The following is a 16,123-nucleotide window of genomic DNA, read 5'->3' on the forward strand; positions in this document are numbered from 1 at the left end:
AGAGAGGAAGAAAAACAACCTCTCTGGGTTGTCAGGAAGCTTCTTTCTCTGTCCGAGTCTCACACTGGTCAGATCTTCAGACAGGAAGAGTTCTACATTTGCAGTGTTTGGATCCAGAATCACAGGAGAGTAGCTGACCAAACTCTTCATCTTGTTCCAGATGTTGAAGGCTAAGTTTGGCCACATCTATGAGAGCTCCTGAGACCAGCTGTGGATCATCCATCAGGGGGCGCTGCTGGACTCTTTCCACTGCAGCCTTCCAGTTCTGCAGGAATGAGACGTCTTCAGCTCTCAGCTCCTTCTCTGTGACTCTGATTGTGTCTGAAAGAGCTGCTATCTCTCTGCTCAGAGCATCAATCTTCTCCTTCATCATCTGACTCTTCTGCTCCTCTTCCTTCCTCAGAGCAGTGATCCTGGCCTCCTCTTCCCCTTGTAGAAACTGGTGAAGCTTCTTAAACTGCTCCTTAATCTGCCTCTCTGTGTGTTGAGCCTGGACCTTAATGTGTTCTGTTGTTTCATCACAGTTTTCGAATATTTTCACTTTCTCGTGCACAGGCTTCAGTGATTTCTGGAGGTCCTCTCCTGTGCAGCTTCATCAATCAGCCTGAATTTGTGATCCAGACAGAACAGTTTGAGTTTCTCAGAGTGCAGACTGCAGAGAGGCGCAGACCCTGCAGACAGTTTCTTGTTTCTCTCCAGTACGAAGGCCTCACACAGGTTCTTTAATGTCAAACTAACCGGTGGTTCAACTAGTAACGGCGCTTCCTTGCAGACTGGACACTAAGGTGTTTGTTTCTCTCTCCACCAGTTTTTCACACATGTTCTACAAAGGCTGTGGCTGCATGACAGGACAACAGGCTATTTGAAGACGTTGAGACTGACAGGTCAGGTGAGATCCCACTCAGTTTGAGAAGCCATTTTTCAGAGCCTATAAAGAGTCCTTACTCCACGTTGTCTCTTCATTTGTTTGTTCTTGAAACTTTTACTTTTGCTTTGATGGTTGACGGTTTGTGCCGTTTCTTTATGAAAGCAGTAGAACCTGTATTTCCTCTGTTCTGATAACTCAGATAAAGGGTGGAGCTTTGTTGGGGATTCATGCTTTGACTCATGTGAGTCGGATCAGTAAGCATTTCATTGCTCATTTGGTTCCGTCTCTTATTGACTTAAAGTGTTTAAATCCAAGGCAATGTGACAAATGCAGGCAAACAGTGCAAATCATAAGGACTTTAAATGTGAAAGGGAAGTTGTGTTTCTCAAGACTAGAAACCAATGATTCATTTAATTAGCTTACACTGCAGCCAAACCAACCCTAAATTCCTCTCCCTGTAAAGATGATATTACTTAATGAACCTACCGCTGCCTTAAAAAAATAATGTCATCTGCCTGTAAATGTTTTTCACATCTTTTTTTCCCCTCAAAGCAACTGATCCAACATAATCTTGGCCGCTGTTCATCAGAGGTTAAAGGCTTTAAACACTGAATAAGAATAAGATTAATTAGATTGTGGTGGATGAACAGGGAGTGTTTGTGGGTCTCGTGTTTCCTCGTGTTACAGTGTGTTATTTGAGCCACAGCTCATTTCCACCGTGGGACGCTGACCCTGCACAGCTCAGACACACAAAAGGTAAATTGTGACATTTTGGATTTGAGAAATATTTGACTTAATTAGGTTAGAAAGGAATGTATCTGCTGTATGACTAATAGCAAGAGTCTTGTTGTATTTACTGTTCTGTTTGTGGTGCTGAGTATAGAAGAATATTGCCATCTAAATCAATGGGAATTAAATGGGGATTATTTTTGTTTGTCACTTCTTCTTCTTGTACAACTTAATAAACAGAGACAGCTCACATTTTGCTATTCAGACCCATAGAATAAATGCAAACTGAACAGAGACTTTTGTTACTTTTAAGAGACAATAAAATCTGATAATAATCTGATAATCTATTATAATATATAGTGCCACTTAAAAATGTACGCCCCTCAAAATTTCTCAAACTAACTGACTAAACATCAGTGGTCAAAAGTCCTGACAGTAGGCAAAGTCAGCCCAGTTCATATCTGTGAGTTGCAAATATATGTGTACCCTTGTATTCAGTATCTGGTGTGAGCCCCTTGTGCAGCAATAACAGCAACTAAACATTTCCAGTAACTGCTGAACAGTTGTCTGCAGCAGCTTGTGACCTCTCGGACTGCAGCTAAATTCAGTTTTCTGGCAGGAGATGAGAGGCCTGCTGACGACTCAGAGCCAGAACTGCTACAGGGAGCAGATCCAGAAGGAGATGATGACTCGTTTGGCCTGGAAAAGCCGCTACGCCAAGCTCTACACGTCCTCCTGCACACCTGGAGACGGCAGCACGGAGCCCACACGACTCCAGCCACTGCCTGCCGAGCCTCAGTGAGCTGCTTTAATCACAATAAACATGTGGCTTCATTATTATCCTGAATCCAGACGTGTGTCCCTGCTTTGCTTCGACAATATTCACAAAGATCTTTGTAAAATTCTGTTAATGTATCATGAAAACTATTGACGATAAACGCTAAAGTTTATCCTCCACCCATTAGGGCCGCTTTGCCTCCTGTTGTTGGGAAACGGAACGACCTTCCTCCTCCAACTCCTCCTCCGCCTCCTCAGCCTTCTCCTCCTGTTCTCCCTGTGGAAAGCCAACAGCAGCTCAGGGCTCCTCCCCTGATGAGGCCAGTTTCTCCCCAAACTAGACGTGCTCTGTACCAGGACTCTCACAATGTACGAATCTCTGTGACACCAAAATCTCACTTCCAAAGCAGCAGCGAGACATTTTGCAATTTCACTTCAGGAGCAGGGACAAGTTAATGAGTTGAATGGAAAGAGATGTAGAAAAAGGATGAATAAAGGGAGTGAGGATGGACGTGGAGGTCTTAATTATGGACCCCAGAAGGTACCTGAAAAGAAAAGGAAGGAATAGAGGGAATAGGGGGTAAATGAACGAGGTTGGGGCTTGAGAGAACGGAGACAAACAGTATTTTATAATGCTCCTGAACCTTAGTTAGCTTCATATATTTAACAGAAGTCTAAATGTTGTCTCCAGGGGAAAGGTCGGAGTCTCTACCTGCGGAGACGTGGCCACATTAGACCTGAGGAGAAGTTTGACTTCCCCCTGCTCTCGTCCTGGGAGTACGGCTGGAGGTTAGGTAAGATGGACGTCTGCTCTGGTGTTAGATGAACTTTGGAGGCAATGTTGAATAGTTCAATAAATTGGGGTTTCTCGTTCCATCTATAACATACACTGTGGTATTATCAGCAGGGAGTAACTGTGGACAATGTTTTCTTTGTGTGTCACTAGTGAATTCTTTTATATAATCAGACATTGTCTGTAAAGGTGTCTTGTAGAGTTCCTTGAAGACGTTTCATCCAGGCAGCTTCTTCAGTTCTAAAGGAGTTTACATAGACATAGCCCCAGTCATAGATGTTTTCAGTTCCAGCTTGAGAACAACAGCAACAGTTGATGCGAGTTTTTCTCTACATTCATGGCGTCTGCTTTTGCCCACAGGTGACTACACTCTGGATTACAGAACTCCGTCCAGCGCCCGGTCGTCGGTGGTGAAGAGCACCTTCTACGCCAGGAACGGCGTGTTCAGCAGCCCCTCAGCCACCGACACCCTGGGCTAAAGTCCATCTGTTATATAACAAACTTTCATGTGATGTGTTCAAATCAGGGTCTGTCTTCAAACTCGTTATCATCCAAATTTCCTTTCAAGCTCAGGTTGTTTTGAGGTATCATAAACCACGACAATCGTCAGATTTTAGGGCAGATTGGCTGCCAGAGCTCTGCAGGAGCATGATCAATTCTCAGTGGAGAGACTCCAGACCAACTTTCTACCACAAGAGGAAGGTGAGGAAGTCTGGCTGACTTCTAGGCTACAGCAACAACAAAAAAATCTATCTCTTTGTAGTTTTTTTCTGTTTGTTGGAGAGCTCTAGTTCTGACTTCCTTGACAACAAAACTCATTTATCAAATCTGTGACACATATTTATCTGGTGATCAGAGGGTTTGTTTAATCAGGAATGATGATGGGAGGATAAAATGCTCATGGAGGAGATAAATCCTCAACTTCCTGTAACCATGTCTGTTTACCACCCACTCAGCTGTAAGGTTAAGTGTCCAACAACCTGACACCGTGTGATGGATAATTAATAGACTCCTGGTCTGAGTTAGAAAGAACCAGCGGAACTTTATACACCTGATACCTGAGAGTTTTTTAAACAACGAGCCACCAGAGGAAATGTCACGTAACACCACATTAAATATTTGATTCCTAATCACTCATAATTATTTCTGTCTTGCAAACAGTGTGTTTCTATCGTACATATTCAGATATAGTATATACTTATGAAATATTTAAATATGCTTATGTTCGTCTTTGTGTTTTTCATGGTTTCCCAGGTATATTTACACATTAAAAGGTTTGAGCTGAGTGCTTTGAAATATAATTTTTTTTTTGTGTGTTCTTCTTCTTCTGTTATATTTTCAGCGGATTTGATGGTCCCCAACAGCATAACCACGTTGCCAATAAAGCTCTGTGTAGACTGATGTTTTGGGGCATGTAAACACACATCTTATCATTTTATTTAGTCTCCATGTCCAGTCTCCAACAGTTAATTTCTCATCAGAATGATTTCAATCAGACTCAAGAAACATTGTCCACGTAGACGTAATCAAAACTCTAAACGTAGTGGTAGAGTTTTTGTCTGAAGGACACAAACTAAGCTTCACAATCGTCAGAACACACTGAGCAACCTTTATTCATCCCATGCTGGAAAGAGACGTATTCATTAAAGAAACAGTTGTGTCCTCATACAGAGAACGAGACAGCTATGGTGGTCAGTAAAATATATGTACAGCTTTGTACATGCAGAATTTTGTATTTAGCTATGTCACAGACATAACTACTGGAGGATCCCACTAGAGGGCACTCCAGAAACCTCAGATTATTCTTACCTCTGATTTGGAAATCTGGACACAATTGGTTGTTGATGGACAAAACTGATTAGCCAGTTCAAGTGTGTGACATCTGACGGACCACCAGACAATCAGTGCCGTCCACACTCTATTTTTCCAACATTTTCTGCCGTTCTTGAACATAACAATCTCTGACTTATTTTTGCAGTTAAATGGTTAAATTGTACTAATTTCTCCCCAGCTAGTTTCACTGTGCAACAGCAATGATACACACAGATGCAGAACAGCTAGTTGCATGTAGGTATCGGATCTTATACAGATGTATTACCCGTGCAGAATCGAGCCTAACAGAGGCATGATATGCAACTGTATAGCTAAATGCAAGTTTAAATACCTGGCTGAAAACTTGGATAAAACACTGTCCCTTTAGCTGGAGAATTGAGAATTGAGAATGTGCGACCAACAGATGACAGACCTAAAACGACTTAAATTTAATGATGATGTTGCTCCATATCTGCAGGATGAATAAGCAAGTGTTCATAACTTGTTTCTAAGTTTATTTTTCCCATGCAGAATCGACGTTCCAAAATATACTCTATATCTTTAAAATATACTTCAAAATATGCAAACAAAGCTGGAAATCATTCACTGATCGATTTGATGAGCTCAAATACCAAAACAGACACTTGGGAAGTTTGGGGATGGTATGTAGTTAGCAGGATAAAACATGCAATACGCCAATCATTATTTATTTTTTTTATATGCGAAACACATAACTCTGTGTAATTTCTGTAAATGTCCCAAAACATTTGTGTTTTTATTAACTATGATATCATGATCAGCTAAGGCTTTAAGAGGTCGGGAAGATCAGGAAGCTGGTGAAAGTGTTGCTGGTGCTGGTCTGGGTCGTCACGATGCTGCTGTACCTGGTTGTTTGCAGCGAGACCGTGTCTCCGGGCTCCAGCTCAAGAACGGCCGACCCAGATGTGACCAGGAAACCCTCAGATGTGTCACACAGCGTCATCTTAATGTCATCTCCCTTCACCAGCTTCAGACACACCTACGAGAGCACCAGATAGTCAGGAACAGGCCAAAAATGGTTGACCTTTGGCTTGATGTGTCACGGCCTTAAGCACTACCTGAATGTTGTTGTGGGATGAGTAGGCTTCAGTTTAACTCACCGCTCTCTTTGCTGAGATGTGGTAGCTGAAGAAGTAGACGCCTTTGATGGCGCATGTGAATGTCCCATTTGTCAGACGTTCTCCTTGCAAATGTTGGTCCACGGTGGGCAAAATCTGACTGTGGATCATTTAAAGATAGATTTTATTGGTTATGTGTTACAAACATTTGAAAAAAAATATACTGTATATATATTTATTGTCTTATTTATAACAATTTTAGGGAGAACATGTAAAAAAATGTAAAATTACAGTTTTTCTCAGCATAATCTATATTAAAAGAATCTTTTAATTTAAACCTTTATTTTTACCCAACAGGGTTTCCAGTCACCCTTTCTCGATTAATACCACATTTTAACCTATAATTAAATAGTATTTCACTTCCTGTTCTCCATCTCAGTAGTTTATTTTTTATTTTTTTTGTTTAGATTAAAGTATTTACCGTCTTCTACATGACATTAAATATCGACCCCACTCTTTCTCTAAGACTTCTCTAAACCTTCACAGCTCTGACCTTACGAAATGGATGGGTGTGTCGACCTCTGGTGTTTGTGCGATCACATCTTTGTAGGAGAAGAAAGTTCTCTGCTGGTTGGAAGGGTTGAAGGGTCTTCCTTTCTCCCCTGGTCGGCCTGAATGTCCAGGAGGCCCTGGCATGCCCGCATCCCCCTTCATCCCTGGCCGTCCTGGGGGACCCTGTGGACCTGGCACCCCCTTCTGGCCCCTGATGGGCTGACCTGCCTCACCTGGGTCATATGTAACAAGGACGTTAGTGTCAACCACAACTGAGATGTAGCAAGATAATCAACTTAGCCAAGAAACTGCTGCAGAATAAACAAGCGTGGAGTTTCTAAACTTGTGCTCCGGTTTAGATGTATCTGACATGTCAGTGAAGTCAGAGCTCACCTGGGTCCCCCTTCTCTCCTTTAGGACCGTCCCTGCCATTCGGCCCATGTGTGCCAGGTATCCCAGGAATCCCAGGGTATCCCCCACCGCAGGACGACTGGGTGATGACTGGGGAAATGTGAACCACAAGCAGCAGCACTGCAGTACAGCAACTCAGCCAGTAAGGCGCCTGAACACACAGAGATACATAATATATGCAGTTCCTCCAAAATGCAAATTGATTTATTACTGGTAGGTGAATATTAACCACCGGACGCACTAAGGCAAATGGAGTGATTCCCCAGAACATAGCAAAGAGAGCTTTACTTGTGTGATATTGTCCCAATGCATGAAGACACTTTATTAGTGATACATACAAAAACCACATTTCCATAACAATGTATACAATTAAAAATGGACAGATTCAGAGTTAAATTCTTTAGACAGGTCCAGTCAAAAGGAATTATGGATCAGATGTATAGGGTGGTGTAGACCTTTGTTAAACTGTTCAATAGGGAAATACAGTCTCTTCTCCTAACCATGTCGTTTCTCTCTGATTGGAATAAATCCATTCTTTCTGAGCATGAGGCGACTTAATGATTTTCCAGAAGCGACAGAAACATGAAGGTAGCAAAACAACCAAAGATAAAGATCAACAAAGCCAGAATCTATGCAGATAGCAAAGATGGAAATGTGGAAATGTGGAAATTCTTCTGAATCAATTCAGTGTTGTCAATAAAGTTGGGAGAAAAACTTCTTCTTCTTCTGTTCTATTTTAAGCAGATCTGGTGCTCCACAGCAGCAGAACCACTTTGCCAATAAATGTCAATAAACCACTTTGCCTCTAAATGGAGGATGTGTCCTGTAGCTCACTCACAGCTGTTTTTCCGTTGTTAAAAAGTATTTTCATTAGAAATCAAATCAAATCAACTAAAGTGACATATCATGAAGCTACAAATGTGCTAAATGCCTATGATAGGAACCGTTTCCTGAGGAGTTCATATTTTAAAGCCACAATATTGAAATGTATCAGATCAGGTAGAAAAGTATTTATCACCTCATTACAAATTTAAAAAAAAAAATGTTCTCACCATTTGCCGGTAAGAAAGTCTCTTGTCCTGTGGTGCAGCGTTAAGTTGACAGAGAACGAAGCTGAAGAGCTGTTCTGCTCACAATGCACAGCTGCAGCTCAGTCAGGGAAAACAGGAAGTGAAACTGGTCAAGAGAGTAAGGTTGTTATCTCTGGGATACAACACTGACTGGTTACTGCAGACAACAAAATAAAATCTTTAAATTTTATGTAAAGGTGAGACATTACTTTCCTTACTCTTCATCTCAACTTTTGTTCTTCAGCTCATCTCATTTACTTCACTGAATGTAATTTACTGTAATCTATGTTTTTCATTTTATCTAAACTTCATCTCTTCTCACTTCATCTCATTATCATCTTCGTCATCTCATCTCATCTCATCTCATCTCTTTACTCCATCTCAAGTTCTTCATCTCATCCTGTGTGCTTCATCTAAAACTCCTTATCTCATCTCTTTTCATCTCATCTCACCTCATCTCTTTCATCCTCAAAGTTTCACATCTAATGATAACTTCAATAAAGTTGTAAAAAGTACAATATTTCTTTGAAATATGAATACAAAACTTGAGTGAGTAAATGGACCACAGACTTCTTTCACGTTTGAAATCCTGGTGCAGTGGTGATCTGTAAAATCATCATCAGAGGAAGTGAAATGGTTCAACACGAAGTCCAGGAAAACTCCTCCTGATGAAGAACTGATGATGAAGCATCACTGAATGCATCTGAATAAAAAAAAAAAAAAAAAACTTTCTTACAAATTAACATCTTGTTCTGTTTTTGTCTGAACTTCCTCTTTGTGTTTTCCAGGCAGCCTGTTCTTAACCCCCAGGCTGGATGTCAGTATCTGTTCCACAAAATATTTAATTTCCTCCATGGTATCTAGCTGATGTGTATTTTTTTAATAGTAACATCCTGTGAAATATGCTAGTTTGTCATTTTCTCTCTTTCTCAGATCCTCTTTCCATTTCTGATGGACAGACATGCTGTCTGTATTTGTTTTCTTACTCGGTCAATTTACACCTTCAACCTGAAGCTTTCCAAAAAAAATTCATAAACAGTTAAAGTTAACTATCGTTTTTACCGTTTTTATAAAGTCAAGCATATTTTGTTTTAAAATGCTGCACTGTTTAATATTTTTGCATATATTTGAAATTGTCTCCTTATGTATTAGTTTTTCTTTTGGTGATACCGTTAGCTATACCTATGCTGGATTGAGATGCACAAGGAATTTTCTGGAGAGACGTTTGATGTAACCTTCTTTTGTTAGTGTACTCAGCTTGATTGATACTCTTTCAATGGATCTGTCTAGAGCCTATGTTGCAGCTTATGAAGGAATTTACCACAGCAGCCTTTAAAAGTTCACAGATATGCACATTGTCAATATTTAAATTAAAGAAAAATATCTTTAGTAGCTCTTTGTCTTCTCATCAAGATGAGACAAAAATAAATAAATAAATAAATAAATAAAATAAGAAATAACCACACAACTACATTCAGGTTCTTTCTCAGCTCTTTGTTTTGGTTTATTGGGTATTAAGTTGCAGATTATGTGTTAGCTGACAGAGAAGGTAAAATCAATGATGCAATATCTTTAAATATGAATTGCAGAAATTTAGTGAACATTAACATGGGAAAAACAATGCTGCATTTATTGATAAGCCTGGCAAACAACAGCAGTCACATATGAACACATTTAAAAATCCATCCTGTGATATAAACACACTCTTTAATGTAAACGGTGGGTCTTTCCAAATAAAATGTTCATTAAAGGGTTTGAAATTGAAATAATAAAACCAGCTCAGTAAAATCAATTGAGCTCAAGATTTACGGCATAACTGAAAACATGCCATCTGTATTATAAAGTGTTACGGACAAATGAAGAAACCAAAACCAATATGAAGTTATTGTTTTTTTAACGTATGAAGGGTGCTGTTAAATTGTTTGGTGTTTCTCATCCCGTGGGTCAGTGTGGATGCAGCAGGAAGCCAGAAAAGATGCTGTTACCGGCCGGTTTTCCTCTCATCCCTCTGTAATCTTTAGTCTCCAACCAAACCTCCTGATCCATTGACAGGTAGACTGCCAGACCGCCCGACGTCACCTGCAAACACAACCAAACTAAGTAAAAATAACTTTAAAAATACCCAAGTGCTAGAAAACTCAGAAGTACTGTTGGATCCACATTTTCTTTCAATACATTTACTCATCATTAATTTAATATTACTGAGTTATTGTGTTTGTACAGGGACAAGTATATAGCTGGAATCAATACCACAACCTAAGTGACTCTCTATTAGGGTTGGGTATGGCTACTGACTACCTGAGTTTATTCAATCCTGTTTCAAAATATTTCAAGATCTCATCTCATCTCATCTCATCTCATCTCATCTCATCTCATCTCATCTCATCTCATCTCAACTGAAAACTGGAAAATCAATGTTTTAAACCCAGTCTTAATCCCTATGTACATGAACTTTAACATCAGGAGTGGTTTCTCCTTTGGGATGATTTTTTTCTCACTGATTTTTTTCTCACTGATGGTAAACTCATGGTAGTGTTTTATGTTTGTACCTGTCTCCTGATGCGGCGAGTGTCGCAGAACGACGTCAGCAGTGTGTTGTCCAGCTTCAGCTGTACACAGAGTCGTTCATCTAACGAGGCATGGTACACAAAGTAGTACGTTCCTGGGATCCGACACCTACACCACAACGGGAAAACTACAGTTACTCATTACAAGTGGATTCTTTTATTCTGAGAGTGACAGAATCTGGCAGTGTGAACACAATGGAAATTTTCTCAACATCCATCAACTTTGTAATCCTGGTCCCCAAAGGAGGAACCATAATGAATTTGATTCCTTGAGTTTTTTATAGTATAGTATAGTATAGTATAGTATAGTATAGTATCTCACCATCTATTAGCTTGACTGGACAAAAATCTGGCAAAGACAATCAAATTTCCCAGATGATGGATCCCAATGATTCTGGCAACCCTCTAACTTTTACCCATGTGACACCAATCTTGATTTTTAACAAAAGAATATCAACAAGTACTAAAGGTATTGTTGTGATTTGGTATAGGCATCCACTGGATACACTGGAATGACTGGTGATCCCTTAATCTGCCATCATCATCATGAGTTAAAAATGTAAGTGTGAATTACTTCATGGCCAAATACCTGCAAAATCAGTGAGGTACCCATGTAGCCATGTTAGTATTTAGCTCAGGTGCGGCCTCGCAGAGCTGCTAGCATGGCTGCCGACTCTTAAGGTGTAAACACACCAAACTGACACCAAGGACTAATGCCAATGAAGACCAGTGTCACCTGTGTAGTACTTGAACACACCACAAAGACTACAGCCGGGCAACAAACTGGTAAGCATGCTCTGAACCCGGTTCAGGTGGTATTTTTCATTCAGAAGGGGAAACAGAAGGAGGTATTATTAGCTCAGAGGCTAGGAAGACGGGAAAAGGTACAAACTGTACAGAGCCAATCAGTTGGTTCACACTTGGTTCATTCTAGATGATCATGTTGTTGTGGAAATATATGAATGTTCAAAAGATGAAAAATTGTTTGCCCTTTCACCTTGATTGTATTGTTTACATTCATTACTTCCATTTCTCCTTTAATGCTCAGATTAGCCAATAAATAGCCAATGAAAGAGATCTCTCTGGCCAACTAGTTACCTCTGTGATTCAACATAATGCATTGGCTCAAAATTTGACAACAGTATTCTGACAAGTACCAACGTGTGGATCAGTATGGAAAAAGTAGAGCCACATAGACTCACCACTGGGCCGATGTTGAAATTGAACATTGGCCCAGTTGAAATTTTGATGATTTCAACTCCTCTTTGACTTCATGTTGTCACCTAGGATGGAAAAACAAGTGGTATTCTCACCTGAAGTGTCCGGTCACTGTGTTGTAGTCGCCATTGATGTCGGTGATGACGTTGGTGAACCGAATGACGCTTGTTTTTTCCGGGTATTCGTTGGTTCCTCGGGCCACGCTGAAGGCCGCCTGCCGCTGGACTCCAACAGACCTGCAGCCAGGAAGACAAAACTGGCTGCTTTTATATCAGAAAAGTTTGTGCAAGCTTAACCAACCCACATTTACACCAATTTATAGCAAAACCACTGCTTCAGCTTAAAACTGACTTATTTTTCATTTACTGTACGTATCTATATTAACTGATCTTCTGTTCTCGTGTAGCCTCTACGAATTAGACACACGCTATGCTATCGTCAATGGTTTGTGCTTCAAGCTTTGTTTGTTTTTGGTTCTTTTCATTTAAAATTCCCTGGTTCCAAACCTGTTATTGTCTAGGAGCACACATTTCAAATATAGGTTCCTGAATCAGAACAGAATCGGTTCTGTGTTGGTAGACTATAGTGTGGTGCCCAAAGGCAGATTAACCTTGTAGCGCAGTACAAACAGGAAACTATATGAGCCCAAACTGAAACCTTGTTGTTGTCTTAGTTTACTCATCCTCAACAAGTTTCCAAAGTGACTGAAAAAAAAGATACTAACTGAACATTCAGAAAGACAATTAAAACACAATAATATAGAAATTGGTTAATAAGTAAAATTAATCTTAAAGTAAGAGCTCCACAAGGGTACCCTTCTCTTTTGTATATAAAACTTAATATATTAAAGGTATTACATTTAGATTTTGACCAGAGTCGTCTACATTGGAGGCCTTTTATATCAGGTGAATGTGTGTCGTTGGCAACCGTGATGAAATGTTGCATGAATAGTTGGTTAAATTTTCACTGTCAGGTGTAAGAAACAATGTAAACCCTGTATTTCATTGGATTTCTGATATTTTATATATATACCCGTGTTCCCCTGGTTCTCCTGGAGGTCCGGCTTGTCCTGGTGCCCCTGGTTGTCCAGGATCCCCACTCTGACCTCGTTTACCAGAGTATCCCCTCGGCCCCGGCTCCCCCTTCTCTCCCTTCTGAGGGCCAATGCCGCCGTGCCACTGAGCTCCTAAAGATAAAAACAACAAATGTTAGTTGTTCTGAGGATTGTGAAGTTGGGCTAATGCTAAGCTAGCTGCTGATTGTGAGTGTGTGTTGGATACCTCGATCTCCTTTCTGTCCTTTCTCTCCATCACGACCGTCTCTTCCAGGTATCCCGGGAATACCTGAGTATGGTCAGAGAGATAAACAAATAAATAACAACAATAATAACAACAATAATAATAATAATAATAACACATAACACAACACACGTGTACACCTTTAACGCACACACCTGGCATCCCGGGCATTCCTGTTGCTGGACAGGTCTCCATGGCAACCAGCCTGGGTACCGCCAATGAGATCAGGGCTCCGATTACAAGAAAACAATAAATGGGCATGATGGAGAACCTGAGAGGGACGAGGGAGGAGATGAGGGAAGGAAAGAACGAGACAAGAGAGACAAAGGAGGAATGAGAGTGGAAGAGGAGGGGATGGAAGAAGGAGATGAGATGACGAGAGAAGATGAGAGAAGGAGGAAAGAAAATTTTAGAAATTGCATGAGATTAGGAAACAGGAAGAGGAAACAAAAATAGGGATGAGAAGAAGAAATATGGAGGAAAGTTGGTTGGAAAAGAGAGGAAGAGGGGAGAGAACAGAGAGGCAAGAATGAGATAAAAGGAGATTAGGAGGTGTAAAAGGGGAGGAGCAAAGAAAGAGAAGGGAGAGAAAGGAGAGACAAGAGGAGATGAAAGGTAGAAGGAGACGAGATGAGGAGAGAAGGTGAGAGAAGGAGGAAAGGAAAGAGGACAAATTGCAAGAGATTAGGAAAAAGAAAGAGGACACAAAAAAAGAGATCAGAAGTAAAGGGGAGATAGGAGAAGGGAGACGAGCTCAAGGCAAGAGAGAAAGAGAGATGAGGAAGAGAGACAAAAATAAAAGAAAGAAAAATTAACAGAAAAGAAAGGTGAAAGTGACAGAAGGACGGGAGAAAGAGTTGATTGTGGAGGAAAGAGGGGAGGAGAAAGAGGAGTGAAGTGGAAGACAGGAGGCGAATCAAAACTGATTTTAATGTAAATAAAACTCATATTAATTAACTTCTTCTTCTTTTATTAATTGTTATAATTAATAATAAATGTTTAAAACTCACCAGAAAGATCAAACCCACCACTGCGAGTTTAAATGCAAGCTGAAGCTCCCGGCGCTCTGAGTCCTGAAGGAGCCGGAGGAGGAAGACGACTCAAAAACCAACGATTCAGCAGTTTTGACGTCACGACTGATTTTCTGAGCGTGTAGTTCTGCAAATCTGGGAGGTTACTGACGACTGACAATAAAAAAAACAGGCTAAAGAGATTTACACTGACCAGCCATAACATTAAAACTACCCACCAGTGAAGTGAATAACTTTAATCAGGTGGACAGGGGTCAGCATGGACACCCTGACTGATCTACAGCTACACAGCCCCAAACAAAACAAACTGTGATCCACTGTGTCTTCTGTGTCCTTGCTATCAGAACCAGCAGCAACTTACACAGTTGCTCATCTGTTGGATACATGTTCATCAATGATCCTTGGTCCATGTTCTTCTACCTTGGACCATTGTTGATAGGCACTGACCACTACAGACCAGGAACACCCGACAAGAGCTGTAATTCTGGAGATGCTTCGATCTAATCATCTAGTCATGCAGGCAAAAAAATAATAATGAAAAGAAGGGCAAGGCAACTACACTTTTACATCCAAGTAACTTTTTCAGTTCTATGATCAAACCCCATGTTTCTCTGTTCCTACAAGTGTGGCAACATTTCCAAAAAAAACTCTGTGAACTTAGACCTTTATTTGACAAGACAAGTAGAGCCAAAGACAGAAGCGACAAATATAAACATGTAGAATTACAGAGCTAATAGAGAGATAAACGGACTAGAAGGAAAGACAGATACAAATGGACAGGTCTGAAATCAATGTGGTCATAATGTTATGCCTAATTGGTGTAAAATCAGTATTAAAGTCAAACACAGATTGTTGCGGTTTATCCCGTAAATGTTGGGTTCAGGACTCTCCCAGAAACATTCTTCAATTCCAAACTCTTCTGTCAGAAAATGTTGCATAGAATCATGGATTTAGGTTCTTTTGAATTCCAAAAAACCTTTCAGAAAATGTCCAACCATGCTCTATCTAGACCTTAATACATCTTATTTATCTGTGGCACAGAGTTCCATTAATGTCCACAAACGGTTTAAAACTCAAGAATGAGACTCACTGGCGCACTTCATTTCACTTCAACTCAGTCATTTGTACACCTGCTTTCTTAAACATGCACCAAAACCACAAATGTGGATTAATCGGCCCCTGAAAATAGTCCCCCAACAAATGCACTACATCCTCCTGTTTTTGTAAGTATCCCTAAAATCCGGCTGCAGGGTCCGGCTGTTTTATCAAATTCCTGTGTGTTTTTGAAAAATGAAACGGTACATTCATAAAGTGTTTTTAAGGATTACATATGCAGTAGAAAAGAACTGAGAACAAAAAAAAAAAAAAAAAAAAAACATGGTTGTGCAATTTAATTAAAAATTAAACTTTCCAAAAACACACAGAAGGAAGAGGTCAGCCCAGGATGTGCAAAAGTGGCAAAAGTTTACAGAGAAGAAGAAGTTCAAAAAACCAAACATGTTTCACTTCCTCCAGAGGGGTCACGTGAAACTTTCCTATGTGATGAAGTTGAGAAAATTTGACAGCTGAGATGAGGTGAGGGATGTTTGAGACTCGTCTTTGTAGCATTTGAGAGAAGGGAAATATTAGGGATTATATTAGTTTAGATTAGTTTAGCTTCTGTTGATGTTCTGATACGACAGCAAACACCAGACTTCCCAAACGTCAGACTAAAACTTCCTGTAAGACGTTCAGAGCCTTTTGTGGTTTTTCAGCAGACGTCTTGGTCGTTTTGTTTAGGGCCATTTGTGTCTGTTTCGTGGAGCCAGAATAGAAACTTTACCACAGAGATGAAAAACACAGCAAGTTTGTCAGGAAGTCAGACTATGCGACAAGCCAGCCATGATTTTCTAACAGGATT

The 16,123-nt window shown here is 40.3% G+C and overlaps 3 protein-coding genes across 4 annotated transcripts; 1 reads left to right on the top strand and 2 right to left on the bottom strand.

The window, feature by feature from the left end:
• Nucleotides 1–2,219: 2,219 nt before the first annotated feature.
• LOC311486926 (protein SPMIP1) lies at nucleotides 2,220–3,663 on the top strand (the record flags this gene model as incomplete). Its single annotated transcript, XM_084542947.1, has 4 exons — nucleotides 2,220–2,395; nucleotides 2,563–2,743; nucleotides 3,066–3,168; nucleotides 3,528–3,663. 4 exons carry the CDS (start codon nucleotides 2,220–2,222, stop codon nucleotides 3,644–3,646), a joined length of 579 nt encoding a protein of 192 aa, XP_084399073.1. The 3' UTR covers nucleotides 3,647–3,663.
• Nucleotides 3,664–4,427: 764 nt separating this feature from the next.
• On the bottom strand, nucleotides 4,428–8,504 carry c1qb (complement component 1, q subcomponent, B chain). 2 transcript variants are annotated; one of them, XM_084542491.1, is made up of 5 exons: nucleotides 8,092–8,504; nucleotides 7,022–7,190; nucleotides 6,630–6,861; nucleotides 6,119–6,236; nucleotides 4,429–5,997 (listed from the first exon to the last, which is right to left on the bottom strand). In XM_084542491.1, exons 1-5 carry the CDS (start codon nucleotides 8,092–8,094, stop codon nucleotides 5,788–5,790), a joined length of 732 nt encoding a protein of 243 aa, XP_084398617.1. In that variant the 5' UTR covers nucleotides 8,095–8,504; the 3' UTR covers nucleotides 4,429–5,787. The 2 variants fall into 2 exon arrangements, with proteins under 2 accessions (XP_084398616.1, XP_084398617.1); XM_084542490.1 differs by lacking the exon at nucleotides 8,092–8,504 and having other exon boundaries at nucleotides 4,428–5,997; nucleotides 7,022–7,455.
• A 1,090-nt stretch (nucleotides 8,505–9,594) lies between these two features.
• On the bottom strand, nucleotides 9,595–14,261 carry c1qc (complement component 1, q subcomponent, C chain). Its single transcript, XM_084542497.1, has 7 exons — nucleotides 14,203–14,261; nucleotides 13,348–13,463; nucleotides 13,175–13,237; nucleotides 12,927–13,080; nucleotides 11,990–12,130; nucleotides 10,659–10,785; nucleotides 9,595–10,188 (listed from the first exon to the last, which is right to left on the bottom strand). Exons 2-7 carry the CDS (start codon nucleotides 13,451–13,453, stop codon nucleotides 10,054–10,056), a joined length of 726 nt encoding a protein of 241 aa, XP_084398623.1. The 5' UTR covers nucleotides 13,454–13,463; nucleotides 14,203–14,261; the 3' UTR covers nucleotides 9,595–10,053.
• Between the last annotated feature and the right edge of the window lie 1,862 nt (nucleotides 14,262–16,123).

The sequence above is a fragment of the Chelon labrosus genome (assembly GCF_963514085.1).
Source record: "Chelon labrosus genome assembly, chromosome: 4".
Lineage (NCBI taxonomy): Eukaryota > Metazoa > Chordata > Actinopteri > Mugiliformes > Mugilidae > Chelon > Chelon labrosus.